This window comes from Mytilus trossulus, chromosome 8 (genome assembly GCF_036588685.1).
Source record: "Mytilus trossulus isolate FHL-02 chromosome 8, PNRI_Mtr1.1.1.hap1, whole genome shotgun sequence".
Taxonomy (NCBI): Eukaryota; Metazoa; Mollusca; class Bivalvia; order Mytilida; family Mytilidae; genus Mytilus; species Mytilus trossulus.
In genome coordinates this window covers 9,492,089-9,516,327 of record NC_086380.1, presented here as the reverse complement: position 1 = coordinate 9,516,327, position 24,239 = coordinate 9,492,089, and the positions used below count along the sequence as shown (strand labels likewise).

The following is a 24,239-nucleotide window of genomic DNA, read 5'->3' as shown; positions in this document are numbered from 1 at the left end:
AATTAATCTCAATTAAATTTCTAATGGAGTTTGCAACAATAACTACTCATTTAAATACATCATAAAATATTAAGATGTAAAAAAACTGCTTGTTATCACTGAATGGTAAAGATTATTTTAATTTATCAGTTGGTAGTAAAAAGTGAATATACATTGTATATAACAAAGATTTGAGTTGATTCTGGACAAAGAAAGATAACTCCAATTAAAAAAAATATTGCTATTTCACAATATTGTGCAATTAGATATTTCTTGCTTACTATTCTGGACAAAGAAAGATAACTCTAATTAAAAAAAAATATTGCTATTTCACAATATTGTGCAATTAGATATTTTTTGCCATTGTGCAATACTGTGCAATTGAAAAGACCTGCTATTGCACAATACTTAATATAATATTTTAGATCCTGATTGGGACCAACTTGAAAACTGGGCCCATAATCAAAAATCTAAGTACATGTTTGGATTCAGCATATCAAAGAACCCCAAGATTTCAATTTTTGTTAAAATCAAACTAAGTTTAATTTTGGACCCTTTGGACTTAAATGTAGACCAATTTGAAAACAGGACCAAAAATGAAGAATCTACAAACACAGTTAGATTTGGCATAACAAAGAACCCCATTAATTCAATTTTTAATGAAATCAAACAATGTTTAATTTTGGACCCCGATTTGGACCAAAATGAAAACTGGGCCAATAATCAAGAATCTAAATACATTTTTAGATTCAGCATATCAAAGAACCCAACCAATTATTTTTTTGTCAAAATCAAACTAAGTTTAATTTTGGACCCTTTGGACCTTAATGTAGACCAATTTGAAAATGGGACCAAAAATTAAGAATCTACATACACAGTAAGATTCCGCATATCAAAGAACCCCAATTATTCAATTCTTGATGAAATCAAACAAAGTTTAATTTTGGACCCTTTGGGCCCCTTTTTCCTAAACTGTTAGGACCAAAACTCCCAAAATCAATACCAACCTTCCTTTTATGGTCATAAACCTTGTGTTTAAATTTCATAGATTTCTATTTACTTATACTAAAGTTATGGTGCGAAAACCAAGAAAAATGCTTATTTGGGTCCCTTTTTGGCCCCTAATTACTAAACTGTTGGGACCTAAACTCCCAAAATCAATACCAACCTTCCTTTTGTGGTCATAAACATTGTGTTTAAATTTCATTGATTTCTATTAACTTAAACTAAAGTTATTGTGCGAAAACCAAGAATAATGCTTATTTGGGACCTTTCTTGGCCCCTAATTCCTAAACTGTTGAAACCAAAACTCCCAAAATCAATCCCAACCTTTCTTTTGTGGTCATAAACCTTGTGTCAAAATTTCATAGATTTCTATTAACTTTAACTAAAGTTATAGCGCGAAAACCAAGAAAATGCTTATTTGGGCCCTTTTTGGCCCCTAATTCCTAAAATGTTGGGACCAAAACTCCCAAAATCAATACCAACCTTCCTTTTGTGGTCATAAACCTTGTGTTAAAATTTCATAGATTTTTATTCACTTCTACTAAAGTTAGAGTGCGAAAACTACAAGTATTCGGACGACGACGCCAACGTGATAGCAATATACGACGAAAATTTTTTAAAATTTGCGGTCGTATAAAAATGGAAGTTTTTCCATTTGTTTATAAAGGGGCATAACCCCACCACATTATTTAAGTATGTGTCTGTCCCAAGTCAGGAGCCTGTAATTCAGTGGTTGTCGTTTGTTTCTGTGTTACATATTTTTTTCCCGCTAATTTTCTTATATGAATAAGGACGTTAGTTTTCTCGTTTGAATTGTTTTACATTGTCTTATCGAGGCCTTTTATAGCTGATTATGTGGTATGGGGTTTGCTCATTGTTGAAGGCTGTACGGTGACCTATAGTTAATGTCTGTGTCATTTTGGTCTCTTGTGGACAGTTGTCTCATTGGCAATCATACCACATCTTCTTTTTTATTTAACTCTAGAACGGTAAATGTGACACCACAAAAAAATCAAACTTGATCCGTGTTTTGTGGTAATAAGCATTGTATACAAGTTTCATAACACTTGGTTGAGGTAAATCTATGCAAATGAACTGAAACCAATTTCAGGACATAGGGACAGATGTACAGATGGACAAGAATAAAACTTCATACTTCCTTGGCTACAAACAGGGGTTATGAAAACTGACTAATTTTACAATTTATAATCTACAATTATCATTTTTTAAGGAGGATCATGCACACAGTGCTCTTTCTTCTAAATCCATGCCTGCATTAAGTTGATGGGTTCATGTGACAATTGTAGTTTCTACAACACAGATAAATATCAAGTAACATATAAACAGTTCAAATCAATTTCTTTAATACAGAACATATCATGTTCTCATATAGATACATTATAACTCAAAACAATATCAAATAAACTATTTAGAAAGTCAAACATTGAATGATCATGAGAGTGTAGAAGTATGTAGTTTCAATTTTGAAAAAAACCCACCAAATTCATAAACTGAAATGTTGTCAATTATTGAAGTTTCACTGGTTTGACAAACCATATCTTAATAAACATTTTTGACTTTGTCTTTCTTATTATATAATGTCTATAACAAACAAAATTAAATCAACTCTATGGTTTACGTTACTTCAATTACTGGCACTAACAGTAACATGTTGCTTTTTAAATTATAGTTTAATTTGTAGATAAATGTATTTACATCCAAGATAAATTAGCACTAATAAAAAACAGTTAGTCTGTATTGTTTAAAATTAAATTGAACAAAATAAAATGTACATGTATAACATATTTAACATCCTGTTAGTAATATGAAATCTGTCATTCAAAGTGTATTTTGGAATTTACAGTTCATGGTATGACAAGGTTTTGTACAGACAAGAGTAGTTGAAAGTATTTAAATAAAACCTGCAATACTGTATCAAGAAATCATTTAGATTGTCATGTTTGAAAACATCATACTTATACATGTACTTTCAAAACCACCAAAGCCGACCCTTTTTCTGTGATTTTATCCTAATTTCAATAACAAGATGTTAATTTTTTTAATTCTTCATGTATACATGATCTTTATTGAAAAAGAAAAGTTTTTTAAACCATTCCAACCATATCTGGAAAAATCGAGAAAAAAAAAAAGTCCATTGGCTAAAAAATTCTACACATCCAAAAATAAAAACTTGACTTGTAAAAAGATTTGTATTGTATAAACACACTGACACTCTGGTAATTTACAGTCTGTTTGGAAACTTCAACAATATAAATAATGTATATATAGCACTATCTGTAATGACATTTCAAGACCAGCATAATGGGTTCTTCAATTAGCTTCATAAAGAAATCAGGCATCCATTTTATTACAGTTTTACTGAAAGTTTGCACTTTGAACTATAGATTTGGGAGATACTACAGTGTGCTATGTTTAGGCAAAACTTAAAAGTGTTATGCAGGTATGGAATCAATAGGGTACACCATCTTTTCAATTACGAGTTTAAAAGTTCCATATTTGTTTTTATTAAAGACCCCCTGCAGAGGTACTCAGTCAACTAACCTTCCACATTGTAAAAGCTATCACTCTTAGTTTTTTATACCCAGATAGCACAAAAAAAAATTGACAATAGTAACATCAGTAGTGAAAGAGCACTGTCTCGCACAATTAGAAAAATATAGACATTGTAACCAAATAAAAGATTGTATGTTTGACCTCTGATTTTTTTTAACTTATTCTGAAATATTTATTAAAGCGTATTCTGGGAAAAAAACTATTATCTTTACGTAACATCTTGTTGGTTTAATTCTGAAGCATGCATAGTGAATTTTCTTAATAATTCAAAATTAACGAATGTTGGCCAATATCTGCATAATTTCATATAACTTCAATTTTCATTATAAACTTAAAATAAATATGTTAGATATAAACAATTTGTCAAATCACACAAATTTATAAAATTGTCAATAATCCTATTCCACTGTAGAGCAGGATTCTATTTGAGGATTGTATCGTCAATAGATTCCAGTGCAGATTCCGGTTGTTTACATAATTTAACAAGAGATTTATAAACAAGTTCATTTAGTGATTCTCTCATCCCTGCATCAAGGCTACCAGAAACACTCTGAAAGTAAAATTAAATCATTTCACATTAAAACTGTATGAAATATTCAAACAAGTGTAAAATAATTTCTAGAAAACTTTAAGTCATGTTTTTAATTGGGGGATATCTATAATTAATCATATAAAGGGGTGATACCTCCCAGTTTGGGAAGTACATTGAATTTAAAACTGATAAAAATTCTGCATTCAAATAACATTTGGTCATTTATATATCATTTAACAGTTTCCAAGCCTGAAATTAAAGTTTGCTGCATTTGTTTGAACCTGTCTTAATTCAGGAACTGATGTTAAGTGGTCGCAATTGTCGTTTATGGATGTGGTTCAAACATGTATTTTGTTTCTTGTTTTTATATAGATTTTCTTTTTTTAATGATTTTACAATTATCATTTTTGGGGCCCTTTATAGCCTGCCCTTTAATTTGGTGTGAGCCAAGGCTCTGTGTTGAATACTGCACGGTTATAGCTTGCCCTTTAGTTTGGTGTGAGCCAAGGCTCTGTGTTGAATACTGCACGGTTATAGCTTGCCCTTTAGTTTGGTGTGAGCCAAGGCTCTGTGTTGAATACTGCACGGTTATAGCTTGCCCTTTAGTTTGGTGTGAGCCAAGGCTCTGTGTTGAATACTGCACGGTTATAGCTTGCCCTTTAGTTTGGTGTGAGCCAAGGCTCTGTGTTGAATACTGTAAGGTTTACTTTTACAAATTGTGAATTTGATAGAGAGTTGTCTCATTGGCACTTATACCACATCATCTTATATCTATGTGTAATGTAGATATGAATAACTCTGGACTATATTTACCTTTAATACTGTTTCATCTTTTCTAAGATGGAGTACAGCAACTACAGCTATTTCACTGTTAGTTTTGACAACAGTATTCTTTTCTTTAGTCCCCATGACTAATGGAGGAATCAACAGTTTGACGTGATCATCTGTGAGATTACCCCCACTGGATAAGTGTGGGATAATCTGTGTCACCAACTGTTTTACATCATTCGAATCATTCTTCATTCCCTGAAATATATAATTATTTTTACTTCATAAGACATTTTAAATATTAATCTATTTTGGGAGAGATTAAGAGTAAGGGCAAGGGTTAAGGAGAGGGGTAGTGTTCCTCCATCTTTTCTATTCCTCCCACAGACTTCTAAAATGCTTATATTGTTTCACAGGATTATTGGCAAATGAATAGCAAACAACATGCTCCTAACAGCAGCAGGGCGCAGCTTTATACGACCGCAGAGGTTGAACCCTGAACGGTTGGGGCAAGTATGGACACAACATTCAAGCTGGATACAGCTCTAAATTTGGATTGTGATTAAATAGTTGACACAGCATAGGTTTCTGACACAGAATGAATGTGGTGTAATGAACTTAAAATTTTTGTTTTGCCTTTGAGCAATTCACAATGCTGTTGAATATTAATCCTCTCAAAAAAATGGTTGAAGAAATTTCTTTTTATTTATGAAATTTCAAATGAGAAAAATTGAATCCCCCCCCCCTAGTTTTTTTTCACATCCCCCTCTCATTTATTCCAAAACTAATCACAATTCAAATTTCTAATGGAGTTTGCAACAATAATTACTCATTTAAATACATCATAAAATATTAAAATGTAAAAATGTGCTTGTTATCACTGAATGGTAAAGATTGTCTTAATTTATCAGTTGGTAGTAAAAGTGAATATATATTGTATATTGTATAAAACAATGATTTTAGTTAATTCAACAACCTATTCTTGACAAAGAAAGATAACTCCACTTGAAATTCTTGCTATTGCACAATATTGTGCAATTAGATATTTCTTGATATTGCGCAATACTGTGCAATTGAAAATACTTGCTATTGCACAATATTGTGCAATTGAAGATTTCATGCTATTGCGCAATACTGTGCAATTGGAAATTTCTTGTTATTGCTGAGTACTGTGCAATTGAAAATTTCTTGCTATTGCACAATACTTAATATAATAATTTTAGATCCTGATTTGGACCAACTTGAAAACTGGGCCCATAATCAAAAATCTAAGTACATATTTGGATTCAGCATATCAAAGAACCCCAAGATATCAATTTTTGTTAAAATCAAACTAAGTTTAATTTTGGACCCTTTGGATTTTAATGTAGACCAATTTGAAAAAAGGACCAAAAATCAAAAATCTACATACACAGTTAGATTTGGCATATCAAAGAACCCCATTTATTCAATTTTTGATGAAATCAAACAAAGTTTAGTTTTGGACCCTTTACTTATACTAAAGTTATGGTACAAAAACCAAAAAAAATGCTTATTTGGACCCCTTTTTGGCCCCTAATTCCTAAACTGTAAGGACCAAAACTCCCAAAATCAATACCAATCTTCCTTTTGTGGTCATACACCTTCTGATTAAATTTCATAGATTTCTATTCACTAATACTAAAGTTATGGTGCAAAAAAGATTCAACTACTATTCTATACCAAGAAAGATAACTCCAATTGATTTCTATTTACTTAAAAACCAAGAAAAATGCTTATTTGGACCCCTTTTTGGCCCCTAATTTCTAAACTGTTAGAACCAAAACTCCCACAATCAATCCCAACCTTCCTTTTGTGGTTATAAACCTTGTGACAAAATTTCATAGATTTCTATTTACTTAAACTAAAGTTACTGTGTAAAAAAAAAAGAATATGCTTATTTGGGCCCTTTTTGGCCCCTAATTCCTTAAATGTTGGGATCAAAACTCCCAAAATCAATCCCAACCTTCCTTTTGAGGTCATTAACCTTGTGTTAAAATTTCATAGATTTCTATTCGCTTTTACTAAAGTTAGAGTTCGAAAACTAAAAGTATTCGGACTCCGACGACACCAACGTGATAGCAATATACGACAAAAAAATTTTCAAATTTTGGGGTCGTATAAAAAGCCGGTAAAACATCAGCAATCATCTGTATTTCATAGTATTCTTGGGTCCCTGAGAAATCTTTAATCTTACTTTATATATTATATTTTAGTGTTGAACACGTAAATTACTTCTATCCATTACCTATTACTGACGAGTGTAGACCGACTTATTTTTTCAGGAGCAATTTCTTTTCACGACTTTCTAGTAGAAAAATAATGTGAATATAAATTGTCATGATGATGAAGTAAATTTGAGAATAACTCTATTAATACACCAGGAAATTGGCTAGATAAAGATCAACACGAAATAAAGTATCCATGAAAATAAGTTGGTTAACATTACTTAAACTATATTACCTTGATGAGACTGGTTAGTAGTTCTATTTTCAGTGTTAACATTATTTAAACTGTATTACCTTGATGAGACTAGTTAGTAGTTCTGTTTTCAGTGTTAACATTATTTAAACTGTATTGCCTTGATTAGACTAGTTAGTAGTTCTGTATTGCCTTGATTAGACTAGTTAGTAGTTCTGTTTTCAGTGTTAACATTATTTAAACTGTATTACCTTGATTAGACTAGTTAGTAGTTCTGTATTACCTTGATTAGACTAGTTAGTAGTTCTGTTTTCAGTTGACCTTTGGTTAACATTATTTAAACTGTATTACCTTGATTAGACTAGTTAGTAGTTCTGTTTTCAGTTGACCTTTGGTTAACATTATTTAAACTGTATTACCTTGATTAGACTAGTTAGTAGTTCTGTTTTCAGTTGACCTTTGGTTAACATTATTTAAACTGTATTACCTTGATTAGACTAGTTAGTAGTTCTGTTTTCAGTGTTAACATTATTTAAACTGTATTACCTTGGTGAGACTAGTTAGTAGTTCTGTTTTCAGTTGACGTTTGGTTAACATTATTTAAACTGTCTTACCTTGATTAGACTAGTTAGTAGTTCTGTTTTCAGTTGACCTTTGGTTAACATTATTTAAACTTTATTACCTTGATTAGACTAGTGAGTAGTTCTGTTTTCATTTGACCTTTGGTTAACATTATTTAAACTTTATTACCTTGATTAGACTAGTTAGTAGTTCTGTTTTCAGTTGACCTTTGGTTAACATTATTTAAACTGTATTACCTTGATTAGACTAGTTAGTAGTTCTGTTTTCAGTTGACCTTTGGTTAACATTATTTAAACTGTCTTACCTTGATTAGACTAGTTAGTAGTTCTGTTTTCAGTTGACCTTTGGTTAACATTATTTAAACTGTATTACCTTGATTAGACTAGTTAGTAGTTCTGTTTTCAGTTGACCTTTGGTTAACATTATTTAAACTTTATTACCTTGATTAGACTAGTTAGTAGTTCTGTTTTCAGTTGACCTTTGGTTAACATTATTTAAACTGTATTACCTTGATTAGACTAGTTAGTAGTTCTGTTTTCAGTGTTAACATTATTTAAACTGTCTTACCTTGATGAGACTAGTTAGTAGTTCTGTTTTCAGTGTTAACATTATTTAAACTGTATTACCTTGATTAGACTAGTTAGTAGTTCTGTTTTCAGTTGACCTTTGGTTAACATTATTTAAACTGTATTACCTTGATTAGACTAGTTAGTAGTTCTGTTTTCAGTTGACCTTTGGTTAACATTATTTAAACTGTCTTACCTTGATTAGACTAGTTAGTAGTTCTGTTTTCAGTTGACCTTTGGTTAACATTATTTAAACTGTATTACCTTGATTAGACTAGTTAGTAGTTCTGTTTTCAGTGTTAACATTATTTAAACTGTATTACCTTGATTAGACTAGTTAGTAGTTCTGTATTACCTTGATTAGACTAGTTAGTAGTTCTGTTTTCAGTTGACCTTTGGTTAACATTATTTAAACTGTATTACCTTGATTAGACTAGTTAGTAGTTCTGTTTTCAGTGTTAACATTATTTAAACTGTATTACCTTGGTTAGACTAGTTAGTAGTTCTGTTTTCAGTTGACCTTTGGTTTACATTATTTAAACTGTATTACCTTGATTAGACTAGTTAGTAGTTCTGTTTTCAGTTGACCTTTGGTTAACATTATTTAAACTGTATTACCTTGGTGAGACTAGTTAGTAGTTCTGTTTTCAGTTGACCTTTGGTTAACATTATTTAAACTGTATTACCTTGATTAGACTAGTTAGTAGTTCTGTTTTCAGTTGACCTTTGGTTAACATTATTTAAACTGTCTTACCTTGATTAGACTAGTTAGTAGTTCTGTTTTCAGTTGACCTTTGGTTAACATTATTTAAACTGTATTACCTTGATTAGACTAGTTAGTAGTTCTGTTTTCAGTTGACCTTTGGTTAACATTATTTAAACTGTATTACCTTGATTAGACTAGTTAGTAGTTCTGTTTTACCTTGATAAGACTAGTTAGTAGTTCTGTTTTCAGTTGACCTTTGGTTAACATTATTTAAACTGTATTACCTTGATTAGACTAGTTAGTAGTTCTGTTTTACCTTGATTAGACTAGTTAGTAGTTCTGTTTTCAGTTGACCTTTGGTTAACATTATTTAAACTGTATTACCTTGATTAGACTAGTTAGTAGTTCTGTTTTCAGTTGACCTTTGGTTAACATTATTTAAACTGTATTACCTTGATTAGACTAGTTAGTAGTTCTGTTTTCAGTTGACCTTTGGTTAATATTATTTAAACTGTATTACCTTGATTAGACTAGTTAGTAGTTCTGTTTTCAGTTGACCTTTGGTTAATATTATTTAAACTGTATTACCTTGATTAGACTAGTTAGTAGTTCTGTTTTCAGTTGACCTTTGGTTAATATTATTTAAACTGTATTACCTTGATTAGACTAGTTAGTAGTTCTGTTTTCAGTTGACCTTTGGTTAACATTATTTAAACTTTATTACCTTGATTAGACTAGTTAGTAGTTCTGTTTTCAGTTGACCTTTGGTTAACATTATTTAAACTGTATTACCTTGATTAGACTAGTTAGTAGTTCTGTTTTCAGTTGACCTTTGGTTAACATTATTTAAACTGTATTACCTTGATTAGACTAGTTAGTAGTTCTGTTGAAATGGTTAACATTATTTAAACTGTATTACCTTGATTAGACTAGTTAGTAGTTCTGTTTTCAGTTGACCTTTGGACTGTAGATATATCAGAAGGTATCCTAAACATCTATATCCACACAGGCATAACGGAATCTGTAATATGTAAAAGATAATTAATACCCGTATATCAGAAGGTATCCTAAACATCTATATCCACACAGGCATAACGGAATCTGTAATATGTAAAAGATAATTAATACCCGTATATCAGAAGGTATCCTTAACATCTATATCCACACATGCATAAAGGAATCTGTAATATGTAAAAATAAGTAAAACAAGTATAGGGTCTCATCAATTTGAAGTACCTTTAACATGACGAAAGAACAAATCCATTTTTAAGGTAGCCAGAGTGTTTAAATGTTTGACAATGGTTAACTTCTGTAAAAGACTTCTGGGTTAATATATTTTCAGGGGAGTCTTTTTAAATTTCAAAATAAAAACACAGGTCACAAACCTTGTTTCATCGACAGACCAGAAAACATAATGTCCATAAATGGGGCATAAAAAGAGGGGATCACAGGCTTTATTTTCTTGACAATAAAATAAAAACACAAATAGTCTTATCAAACTCAATATAATGATCTGCCCTTGATTTAGATATTTTCAATATGAATTTACTGAATAAAGAGGGGAGAGGAGCTCTCAGAAATATCTTGGGTAGATCAGGACTAAGAAAATCTATGACAATATCTTATACCTACCCTATCAGAAGTTGTTAAATCCAGTACTGTCTTAGTTATACTATCTTCAAACTGTTTACATAATTTTTCTGCTGATTCCTTTAAAGCCACACCTAATGCTATTCCTTGACCATGTTTTACCATCCAGTCTTGACTAGGATCAGAATCTAAAGGAAAAATCAAAATATAACTACATTCAATATTTTTCATGGGATGCCATTATCGTGGATTTCATGGGTAAAGATTAACCACATATTCAAACATTCATTTTCTATAGATTTGTATGCACTCTGATTAAACAACAAATTAAAACATCATAGAAAAATCGATTTGTTCATAATTTTAAAATAAACGAATCCACAGTATATTGAAAGCTATTTCTGTTTCAAAAATTACTAAAAATAGATGATAATTGCAGAAAGTTTTGTGGCATAAATTTAAACATATTTTCAAAGATAGTTTAAAAAAATTTCAAAAGAGATAAACAAGATGCAATGTTCATGATTTTTGCAAATAATTTTATCCCTTCAATGCATGTTTCAAGAAGTTATGATTTGTAGGGTTAATGTTATAAGGGGGTGGTAAAGAAGGTACTGAACACGGAAACACATGAAATAATAATCGCAAAAATGTTGCATGAAAAAAAAACGGGAAACACGAAGCACGCAAATTGAACCAAACACAAGAAAACAAAGAAATAAAACATCAAAACATGAAAATACGGGAAATAAAAAGGCCAAAAACGTTGCTAAAAAATAACCCTTAACCACCCTCTTATAAATGCAACCAATTTGCAAAAAAAAATAAAAAAAATAAAAAAATACTTGTTTTATTCAAGAACCATATATTCATAAAATCTTCAAATCAAACATTTTTATGCAAAAAAAAACAAAAAACATTTCATTTTTAGGGCTACTATTGTCCTATATGAAACTTTCTCTTCAATACATACTAATATATCAGTATAATGACTTTTGTAATACAGACATTAATGATGTTTATAAATATGCATAATAATAATTCCATACCTAACAAATGGCTAATCATAACATCAGTAAGATCTACATCGGAGAGGGACCCACACATGGCCCCTAGACAAGCTGATGCAGCACTTCTGGTTGTCTCTTCCTGGCTACCGAGCATGCTCAGTAATGTAGAGGATGCTTGTTTCTTTAAAGGTTCGGCCATCTTAGAACCAGCACCAGTTAAACAAAATCTTAATGCCTGAAGCATTGTATCTCTAAAAAAACAAATATTGCTATTAATAATCTCTAATTGTTTATTTTCTTTGTTAGAAACCTGTGTTAATTCATTGCCACAAAAGCAGATGAGTTCAGCTTTTTGCCCTGTAAATATATGCTTTACGTCTAGAATATAGAAGTATTTTTCTGTGAATTTCAACTTTTTATGTTTATTGCTTAAAAAAAGTGATCATTGTGTTCTGTCTGAGTATAAGCTTTGCAGGATTTTTTAAAAATGAAATTATTGATTTTAAATTCTTTTTCAATTATCTCATGGATTGTGAGGTTTTCAGTTACAAAATGTTATTTTTCTCATTTGCAGTAGGTTGACTTATTGTCTGTGGATGAGTAAACAGAAGGATAACAATATGCCCTAATTATCCCTGTCCATGGAAGGGTAAAAATATCTGTAGAAAAAACTTACCTTACTCCACTTTCTGTAGCATTCTTAATACCATTGAGTAGTTCTGTAAATAATGGATCAACTCGTACATGTATGATTATTAGTTGTCCTAAAGCTGAAGCAGCCTTCAACCTTACTGATCGCTGAGGGTCGTTTAGAGCTTTTAAGAATGTTGTCTGTAACTGTGGCAAAAATGGCTTCAACATCACACCAACCTGCCAAAATATAAAAAGCTTTAACTTTATATCAAACTACAAAAATATAAATGGATGTAAATTTGTTTAAACTATCCAGATAAAAATGGCCTCAAGATCTTATTAACCTTATAAGGAAAAATATATCCAATAAATTTTTTTAGAACAGAACCAGAAAACACACTGTGCCATGGAGCTTTTTTTTGGGTTGGTAAACATTTCTTAATAAAAAGATATAAGTACTTTGCATCAGAAAATTTGTTAATTCTACAAGTGTCTTTGATTGCAAAGATACATTTTAAACTATAATTTTGAAATTGGAATTTTTTTATCAGACCCAGATATGGTTATTGTTCAAATAAATGGCACCAATTTCAATAAATCAGAAATTTTATTAACCAAAAATAATACAGAATACTTTTAAGATTTACCTGTAATATAAATAAGACTTATTTTATGACTTTCTGAACACCTACCTTAGTCAATAATTTAGTTAATGTGTCCAATACAGCAACTTTCAAACTCCATACAAATCTGTCACCAAGGATACGAATCAAGGGACCAGTAATATTTAAAACAGAAACTTTGAGAGCTTCAGCATTGGTAACATCAATTAATTCTCCCAGGCCAACAGCAGCTTGTTCCTTCAGTTCCTGTGTACCACTTAGGATACCTTCCCTAAATATGGGCAAGACTGGTGTGATTCCCTGTAAAAATAGAAACTCATTAAGGAGTTCATTAAAAAATGAATGACTGTCACTACTATTTATAATTAAATCTTTTACATGAATAATTTCATTCCATTTTGGCATGTGCCTGAACATATTTATTTTTAAAGAACAAGTTAATTTGTGGACATTAACACTTTAATAAACTACAAGAATATTCATGCATTTCTTTACAAGTAATTAGTTTGAAAATATGTTGATCCTAAAGATTTTTTTTGGTTATATGATGAATTTTATCACATTTTAACTTGTATTTTATATATCTTCTGCAAAATTCACATTTAATTAAACCTGAATGGATGAAACGTCATACATTATCATAGTCCAGGAATACATTTACAAAATTATATTTAGCCCCATACAACACACAAGACGTCTGATTACCTTTTTAGGAATACTAAATCCTGGCAATTCTGTACCCTCCATATCAGACACAGCGTATTTAACAGCTTGTCTCACATCTGATATGTACTGTAACATCTCTGTTGCTTCTATTTTCTGTAATAAAGTATAAATATAATTATCGCTTTTTTGTGCATTTTTCCTTTGATCTTTTTTTGTGATAATTTTCATATCATGCTTCTCGCTTGAGATGGAAAAATTATCGCTCGAAACTAAGGAGGCCACGTGGCGTTGCTAACGAAATTGACATTGAAATTGACAATGTCGTCATAGGTAAAATAGCGATAAACAGATTATCATTGGTCATCTCAACTCGATTGCTTTTCTCACTTTCGCTGTACCTGCTCAAGCGAGAAAATCAATCTCGTTGAGATAATCAACGATAATCTATAACTAGATAAACTGTCAGGAATTTACTTAATGAAGTAGCTTCTCAAATAATTCATGATATAAAAAAACAGAAGAGGTGATATGATTGCCAATGAGAAAACTGTCCACAAGAGACCATAATGACACAGAAATTAACAACTATAGGTCACTGTACGGCCTTCATCAATGAGCAAAGCCCATACTGCATAGTCAGCTAAAAAGGCCCCGATAGTTCAGTCTTGTAGTACTAGCTACTAATGTTAACACCCTTTCTGAAGAAAATCATTAATTTTTGTCTGAAGGATTCAATATTTTAATGGTTTAGAAAAGAGTTTCATTTATGACTATAATAAAATCATATCAATGTACCGTTGGCTCTAAAATTTTCACTTATTTTTGAAATTTTGATGTTTTAGGAAAAATTGTTTCATTGATGAAGTTTTCTACCTCTATACATTTTCACTTTCGAATTTGATTAGGTAAATATATGTATTGGTGACTTTTATATTAACTAAACCATATCAATTTGTTAAAAACTATCTAATCAAGTTTGGAACTCTGTTGGAGAACATTGGTGACAAATTGCAAAGTATATGGTAGATACAGTAACCTTTCAAAAATTATTTTATGGATGCTATATTTTTTTCCAATAATTAAGGAATCATTAACTTAGACATTACGGACAAATACCACCATACTACTACTTACAAATGATTAATATGAATATCTTACCTTAGTCACTGCAGAAAGACACTCACATGAGGCTACTAACAAATGATCAATATAGAAATCTTACCTTAGTCACTGCAGACAAACACTCCCATGATGCCAGTAATATTTTGTTATTTTTCCTAATAAACAGTGCAATAAGTCCTCTGAATAACTGCACCATGTAATCTGAATAATCCACATCTGTGTGTTCACAGAACTGATGTAGTACAGTAATGGCTGCCCAACACAGGTCTTCTTGTTTCTGACTGGAGGCTGACAAGAGTTCTGTAATTATGATTCTCACACCTGTATCATCCTTCACTGATAACACCACTCGTTTACAGTACTCCATCTCCTGGTAAATGAAACCATATAAAATACAGTGAAAACTCCCTAAATGAAACCATAAAAACATGCTGATAACCATTTAATTATTTTTCAAGTATTTTTAGTTTATTCAAACTTTAAAATAGTCCACTTTGTGATGATTTACTGATGTTTTTTCTTGCTAGGTGAACTGTGTGAAGTCATTGTTAGCTTAGGTATACTACCCTACTTATAATGACTTCACAGTTCAGATAGCTAGCAAGCTATCCAAAGATAACTTTACCTACACAATCAATGCATTTTGCTGTAAACCTTAGATTAATTCTGACATAAACAAACCTGAGCCTCCTCTGGTGTATCCCATTTCTCACTTAATGATGACAGTAAGGCAGGAAGTATTTTAATCAGGTATTTAGTTAACGTCTCTCCTGCTACAGATGACAAGAATGACAATGCTTTTGTGTTCACTGGTGTTGCTGTTAGCTGTAATATAAAAGTAACTGATATGAATTTCTTCTTTTTACTGTGAGGTAGTTGCCAAAATGATAAACTTTACAGATAAGATGGGTATAAGATGAATTCAAATTTTGTTTTGAAATTTTAAATAAAACCAAATGCAAACCCTTTATGTGACAGCACTTTTATTCAAGATACTTTTAACTTCATTGACTACTTTTCCCTGATGCCTGTAAAATTTAATCCCCAAAATAACACATTCATCTTTTATCTAATTAATAAAAGGAGTAATATTTAACAGAGTATCTGTATCTGGCATTTAATCTTTTTTTCTTAATTTGAAAAGGTATGTGTATTCAATATGAACCCAATCGTCTACCCTGCTTTCATGATATTCATGTATTCATGAATAAAGTAGAATATTCATGAATATTCATGAATATTCCACTTCCATTCATGGTTACTATTCCAGTGTCAAAATTATTCATGAATATGAAACATGAATTAAGTGGAATATACATGAATTCTTAATAACTGTTTGGAGACAACAAATAAATGTTCTTAAAATGCTAGTCACTTACTATATCATAGTATAATCAAGTTTCCTTCATTCAAAATTGTTTTTTTGTGGTAATAAAACCCTTTTTGTCAATATGAATAAACATGAATAAGAATGAATGTTTGGACTTAGAATTTTTTTGCATACATTTCATGAATAAGAATGAATAATGAGGAATAAATTTTGGACTTAGAATATTTTTCCATTGTGTGACAAACATGAATAAGCATGAATAAAGCTGCATGATAATGACTCAGAACTATTTGTGGTAAACGGCATAAAAATTGATAATGAAATTTGTTCTAGGACTTTTGTATACGTATATTTTTACTTGATTGTTGATGCAGAATAACATACATGTACATGTATGTATTCCACAGTTAAATGAAAAAAATATATGATAATTTTAATAGATAGCTCATGTAGGTGATATTCATAACATCTTCATACAAAACAGCTCCCCTGCGAGATGAAATTCATGAACTGATGAACCACCATGAACTGTTCATGAATGTTCATAAACAATGCATGACTGTTCATAATGAGTTCATTAAGTTTCGTTCATGAATTTAGTTCATGAATAGTTCATAAAATGCAGTTCATGAATATTTTCTGAACTTTAATGAACTGTAAGTCAGTTCATAATGTTCATAAATTGTTCATAACACATGTTCATGAACATTTTATGAACTTTAATGAATAAATGAATACATAAAGTTTATAAAAAAATTCATAAATTTGACTGTCATACAAGTTCTCATAAAATTTGACATCCATTACATTGTATCATGACATCACAATTAAAGTGCTTTTAGCATGACCTCTAGTTTATTCATTTACAGATCTTGAGATCATTTTGAGACAAAATTCAGTTGAATAGCAAAAGTGTAAATACATGTATGAGGGGGAGGACAGGGGTAAGGGAGACAGGGAGGAAGGGTGTAGGAGAAAGGAGAAAGGGGGTAGGAGAAAGGAGAGGAAGGCTGGGAGAAAGAGAAAAAGTTGGAGAAAAAAAATAAAATATGAAAAAATAAAATATCTCTCTTTTTTGTGGTAAATTAAAGAAAATAAAATAATCATTAAAAAAAAATCATTTAACAACAGATATTAGCTCAGCACCTTTTTCTTTTTTTCATACTATGCCAGAAGAGTGTTACATTTTTAGAGTCATACAAAATTTGGGACTAACTTTGAAGTTTTGTAACTTACTTTGAGCTGGAGATGTTTCTCATGTTTCGTTTTTACAATCATGACAAATTTGGTAAACTTAATTTCTTTCTTCTAAAGATGTAATTTCTGATTGTCTCTCAAAGTTCAAACATGTGCCTTTCTTAACCATCATACGGCACATAGAGGAACTTGGAAAATAAGGACAGATTAATGACAATTCATTCTTTCCCAAACATTGCAGACTGGTGTCAATAATTATCATTATTAATGAATTACGTTTACCTATTGTAAAACCTTCAATGACTTTGACAAAAGATTACAATGTAGACAAATGATTACAAGTGACTGGGAATAGAAAAACGTCATAATGACGTCAGCAAAATGATGTTTTTGACGCTTACAATACAAATGAAGATGTTTGATGAGGAGTGAAGTAATATAGCTGTCAAAACAAAGCAGATTTGTTATCAGATAAGTAAATTATATATATTTTGATTATATTTTTTTGCTGAATAACTATTTGTTGAAGCATTTTATAATAATTATTGATTAATTAAAATAAATATAAAACACCAGAAAGTAGCCTTTACATTTTACAGTGTTAGTTTAATGATTTCCATTCAGGAATAACTGATAGATTTGTACAATATATTGTATTTCAAGGTAAAAATAATTCATGCTTCAGCCACTCTTATGATTGTGTGTGGGTAAATTAAAAGGGGAAAAAGGGGGGTAGGTACATTATTTGAAATGTCATGAAAAGGCTGAAGTGATATTCATGTTATTAATCTTACTCTATTGATATTTTAATAAAAACAACATTTATTAAATTAAATTATTACATTGTATTATACCTGTTAGAAACTGTTTAATCTTGAGTGCTTATTTATAAAAACAAATATCAAGGACTTTTGATTCTTTGTGGAGTGATTTTTGATTTTGCAGGGGGAAACTCAGATGCATTTATTGATTAAAAGATCTGTTCAACTGTGAAGAATTTCAAGCAGAACAACTGCACCAAGATGTTATTTAGCATTTCTAGTTGGAAGTCCTGATACAGCAATTTTAATTACAGACAGGAAGAGAAGTTTACTTATGATAATAACACAAAAAATGAAAATTCAAAAAAATCCTTTTAAATTATTTCATGAACTTTAGATGAACAGTTCATGAACTACAAGTGGACAGACAATGTTCATGAATTAAATTACTAATGAACAGTTCATAAACACAGTAGTTCATGTGTTCATGAATGATTCATGGACTGGTATGGTTCATGAACAAATTCATGAACAAATTCATGAATCATTCATAAAAAAAATTCATGAACTATACATGAACAGGACATGAACTACAAATGGACAAGCGTGTTCATGAACTATAAAATCATGAACAATTCGTGAATAATAAAAGTTCAAGAACTATTTTTGTTCATGAACTTTAATGAACCAAAGAGTTCATGAACACTTTCTGTTCATGAATAGTTCATTATTCACTGGTTCATGAACGTGCTTGTCCATTAGTAGTTCATGTCTAGTTCATTAACTGTTCATGAATCTTTTATGAACAATTCATGAATTATGTTCATGAATCATTCATGAATCATCCATGAACATTCATGAACTATTCATAATCATTTCGCAGGGGAGATGTCAAGAAAATAATAAGCAACAAAAGTGACTTTCAGTCATGTGTCATAGATGTTTTCCTGTTCATTTTTGGAGAAAACTAGCGGGTTGGGTAAAGTTAATGAAAGGAAGAAAAGCCAATGCAAAGGACGACGTCAAGCCAGCATTAGATAGGCCTACATAAGAATTATTGACAATAACAATTTTTGAACAATTCCCAGATAAATGAGAAAAAATATCATTGCATAATTACAAAATGTTCAAAAAGCTATCCGACTAAACAGGTTTGGATTAAATTCTAGATTAAATAGTGGACAATTTTGCTAGCTTTTAATGAAAGTGATTGTAAAATTCATATTTCACAGCTATCATGATTAAAAAATATTTTAAACTTAAATGTCTGTATTTGCTTTTGGTTTTCAAAAAACCTCTCAAGGACACTTATTTCAATATTCATGGTTAATCTAGAATATTCAACCATTCAATATTCATAGTTATTCTAGAATATTCAACCTTTCAATATTCATGGTTATTCTAGAATATTCAACCTTTCAATATTCATTAAATATTCAAGGTTATTCTAGAGTATGTATTTAGCATTCAAAATTGGGATAGATATATATTTTTCATTCATGGTGATTCTAATCATGCATTATTCATAGACATCCTATTTCATGTTCATGAATATTCTACAGATAATTATTCATGTTTAATCGTGGTTATTCAGTTCATACAATATTCATGTATATTCAAGCTTATTCAGCTCATACAATATTCATGTATATTCAAGGTGCCATTTAACATTCATGAATATTCATGAATATTCATGAACTGTTACCTTGAATATTCATGAATATTCATGAATATTATTCATGAATATTCATGAATTGTTCATGAATATTCATGAATAATTCAAGGTCAGGAAAGCAACAATAAGGATTGGTAATAATGCACAGCATTATGAAAGTCTTAAGACTAATAAAATCTTTCAACAGAATTGTTGTACATATCTTAAGACTTTAAATGTTTATATATATTACAAGTGCCTCATAGTTTTCTTAACAATAACAAGTCATAAAATATAGTCTACAAATGCAATTTTTTTTACAAAAATACAGGTGATAATATCAACAAAAGAATATAATAATTTTGAATTATCTCCCCTATTGATAACATTCTACAATAAATGTTAGTTTTGAACCAATTATCATAAGATCAACACTACTACATTGCAGATCAGTTCTGAATCTTGTTTTGAAACTAAGAGAAGAGAATCAATGAATTTATATGTAAATCTGTGGTATTTTTTTGCATTTGCTAACATTATTACAACACCTGATTTTATAACGCTACTCAAATTTAAAGATATATAAGTAATGAAAACACTATATTAACTATGGTGTGATGACAATGCTTGCTTTAGGGGTAACATACAAGGCACATGTTGCTAGTACCACCCTTGGGAAGGTCTGAGACATAGGTAATCAACCCTCTAGAAGGGGGTGCTCCTAACGGAGGAGTGAGTCAATAGAAACCAGGCTAAGCTGGGAGTTAAGCATGTGATGTCTATAGACTGATGCATTACTTCCAGTTCTAGTTGAAAGGGACTCATTACCAGCAAAAGTAGTACAATTCGCAAGATGGTCCAAGGACCATAACTCAATTCAGACTACTCTGCCATCACACCTCTAATTTTTATTGGATATTTGATATATGGTTATGAAGCAGAAAGACAACAATATGATTTCATAACTGTCAAGCCAAATGGAAATAATCACATAATTTGTATACAAAATTTAAGTAATTGGAACAGGAATTTTAAGGTCAGTTTCATTTATACAAAATTTTAGTAATTGGAACTGGAATTTCAGGGTCAGTTTCATTTATTATCTGACCAAAGTCTAATGTTTTAAAGACTAACCAAATTTTGTGAAAGTCATACACAAAAACCCTAATCCTTCATACTTACATTTATATCTTTTATAGGCTGTGCCTCTTGCTTAATCCCTTTCATATCTTTATGAATAAAATATGCTTAAAATCAAAGTAATATATAATTTTTTTTGTTTGTTTATAAAGTGCTTACAAAGGCGGATATCTTTTTCCAATTTAAGTAGGGATTTGCCCATACTTTACCTCAGACTAAATCAACCCCTGCTTTAGTTTGATCAATGCACAATCAATAATAACTGAACAATCTTCTACTGAAGCTAATTTGATAATGAATTTTACCTGTGGTATCAAATATGGTAACACAACATAACTTTTGACTGTCATGACTTGACGTAATCCATCCAACGCTCTCTCTGCTAAATCATCATCATCCTGTTAATACAATCAAAATTATAACAGTGAATATTTTAAAACAGATCTAGAAGAAATGACAAAATTATAATATATAAGGGGGTTTTAGATACATACCAGGTTATTTTTACAGGGTGTAACTTTTAGCTTATTTTCGCGTAGAGAACAAAATCTCCAAAATAATTACAAAAATTTTAAAGTGCAGATGCAAATTAAAGATATTGATAAAAGTTTTGAATTCGCCAAAATGATACCGGCAAAATATTTCGTATACCTTATTCGATGAAAATAACCCGCTCTAACAGTATTTTAATAACAGATTTCATTTAGAGTTATCTCCCTTTGACAAACAAAAAACATTATTTCCATTCTCCATTTAAACTGCATACCTTACCATATTTACATTTACCTGTGTATATAATTGTATATGGCGACTCTTGGTATCTTTTAAAACATTTAAACACACTGCATTTGTTTGCACCTGTCCTAAGTCAAGAATCTGTTTATCAGTAGTTTGTTGATGTGGTTCATAAGTGTGTTTTTATATAGATTAGACCCTTGGTTTTCATGTTTGAATGGTTATACACTACTCAATTATGAGGCCCTTTATAGCTTACTGTTTGGTGCGAACCAAAGCTCAGTGTTGATGGTGGTATTTGGACCTATAATGGTTTTCTTTTACATATTGAGACTTGGATGGAGAGTTGTCTCATTGGCACTCATACCACATCTTCTTATATCTATAAACATCAATTATAATCTTTCATATTATTATTCACCCACCAGTTTTGACAATAGATAAGGTAAGATCTCATCAAGTGCTCTAGGACCTATATTAGCATGGAGATTTTCAAATGTATGAGCTGCTGCATCTCTGACTGCAGGTAATGGATCAATCAAGGCTTTCCTCACGGTAGGAATCAAACTTTCAGCATACACAGCTACCTGAAAGACAGTCAACAAGCTAAATACAATATTAAGGATCTCCATACATGACCATCAAACAGTACGGGATGTGTAGATGTATGTGTCTACTTACCTATTAAAAACCATTAAAAAGTCAATATGCAGTTAACTTTTAGACCAGCTTGCGAGTAACAGAACCCAAAAATATTTGTTTAAGGCCTCTCACTTCTTCTTTTTGATGAAATAAAGTATAAAGCAAGAATATGTTCGTTATGCCCTGCCAAAAAACATATCAGTTTCAATTTGATGTGACCACAACATACTGTGAATTCATTATTATTCGTTGGATACTAATTTTCATTGGTAATATGGGTACAGGTGAACCACAAATTTTGATCCTACAATTGTAAGAATTAAAGGCAGCTATTGTTAACACAGATCTCTTGATTCAAATATAAAAATATTTTTATGAAAACTGGTGAACTGCCTGCAAGTTTTTTAAGTTCTACTACAAATGTTGTGAGCAACAAACAACACCACTATTTAATTAACCAGAAATGAAGAATTTACTGACATTTTGCAATAATTTTAGATTCAAATATTGTTGTGGTTATCAAACTCTTTTCATGAATTCAGTCTTTCATTTAGAGAAGGTTTTTAGATTGATCTTAGGACTGAGAGATAACCTACATGATCTCTGCTGGTAGATGCCATGATTTCTGTTAGACCAATACAGACACCTTGCCTCTGGTCAGCTTGGTCAGAGTCCAGGCCATGTTCTAGGATGGGTATAATCTCTGGTAATACTCTCTCTCCTAATTTCTTTACCAAGTCTCCTAATGTTCTAGCTGCCACCTACAAAGAATTATAAAATAATACATACTACAAATTTCAACAATTATTTCCCCCTTTTTGAAATATATGATGAAATATATAAAAGACATAAAATAATCTCACACCATGTTAATACTTTATGAAAACAGTTCCCTCTTACAGGCCTTGGTATAATGATATTTGTAATTTACACAATAAAGGGGGCAGATAGGCAAGGATCAATTCCTTATTTGTCCTTTTAGGATTTAATCATTTTTTTTTACCATTGCTGTAGCTTTATGGCTTAAAGTAATGTTAGTTAAACAAAAATGTAGTTACAAATCTGTAAAACATAAGTTCAATTTTTTCCCAAGCAAGTAAACAGCATTTGTACTCCTGTGTATTTACTTTTCACCGAAATATACCATCTGCAAAATAAGTGAAAATAAAAAATGTAAACAACACTCATCCTTGTTGAGAGTAATTTTCATACAGATTTGTAAAGCCAGCTGACAATCCTAAAGTAACCATAATAATATGAAAATACTACTATTGATTTGAAGGTAGGCAGTGATTTCCCAAAGTAGACAATGTAATTACCTGTCTCTTGTCATGGCTGGTACTTGCTAAACATCCCAGTAACAGAGTGAACAATGTTCCCAGGATCTCTCTCAATGTCTGTGGAGTGTGAGCTACAATGATCTTCCACACATGAAGTGCTGACTGACGGACAAGTAGAGCTGTGTCAGATCGACCCATGTATAATCCAGCCAGGACACGAGCTCGTCTTTCCTTTCCTAGAGCCTTCAGAATTGCCTGAAAAAAAGTAATTTCTCTAGTGAATTACCGGTACATGATTGAAAAACTTTTATACAGTTATATGTACATCACATAAAATAAGATAAAACTTTTAATTTGCATGCAAACCATTTATTCATTTTTATTTTCTGAACTTCATCAGATTTTAGTATTTCATAAAAAGCTTTTTCATGTTTAATATTACCTATTCCCCTCTATCCCTATTTTTTTTTATATATATATACCTATTCCCCTGTATCCCTTTATTTTTTAATATATATATCTAAGACATGTTGCACCAAAAAGTACTTGTAAATTACTTTACAAAATCAAAATACAATATTTTATCACACTTTTGACAAATATTCAACCAAAATTGCACACTTAACACGATTCATATTGCCATAAAATAGTTGGCTCTGAAAATTAAAGGTACTGAATGTATGAGAAGGTATTGCACAAATGACA

The 24,239-nt window shown here is 30.7% G+C and overlaps 1 protein-coding gene across 1 annotated transcript in view; it reads right to left on the bottom strand.

The window, feature by feature from the left end:
- Positions 1-2,331: 2,331 nt before the first annotated feature.
- Positions 2,332-24,239, bottom strand: part of LOC134728254 (stalled ribosome sensor GCN1-like) — a 63,200-nt gene continuing 41,292 nt past the window's right edge. The window contains exons 38-51 of the mRNA XM_063592795.1: positions 23,574-23,789; positions 22,851-23,015; positions 22,038-22,199; positions 21,183-21,275; positions 15,477-15,620; positions 14,896-15,165; positions 13,713-13,826; positions 13,077-13,307; positions 12,428-12,621; positions 11,791-12,002; positions 10,784-10,929; positions 10,071-10,172; positions 4,904-5,116; positions 2,332-4,108 (exon numbers count right to left, since the gene is read on the bottom strand). Of these exons, the coding sequence (XP_063448865.1) occupies positions 3,980-4,108; positions 4,904-5,116; positions 10,071-10,172; positions 10,784-10,929; positions 11,791-12,002; positions 12,428-12,621; positions 13,077-13,307; positions 13,713-13,826; positions 14,896-15,165; positions 15,477-15,620; positions 21,183-21,275; positions 22,038-22,199; positions 22,851-23,015; positions 23,574-23,789 (2,391 nt within the window). The 3' untranslated portion in view covers positions 2,332-3,979. The remainder of the gene's footprint in view (positions 4,109-4,903; positions 5,117-10,070; positions 10,173-10,783; positions 10,930-11,790; positions 12,003-12,427; positions 12,622-13,076; positions 13,308-13,712; positions 13,827-14,895; positions 15,166-15,476; positions 15,621-21,182; positions 21,276-22,037; positions 22,200-22,850; positions 23,016-23,573; positions 23,790-24,239) is intronic.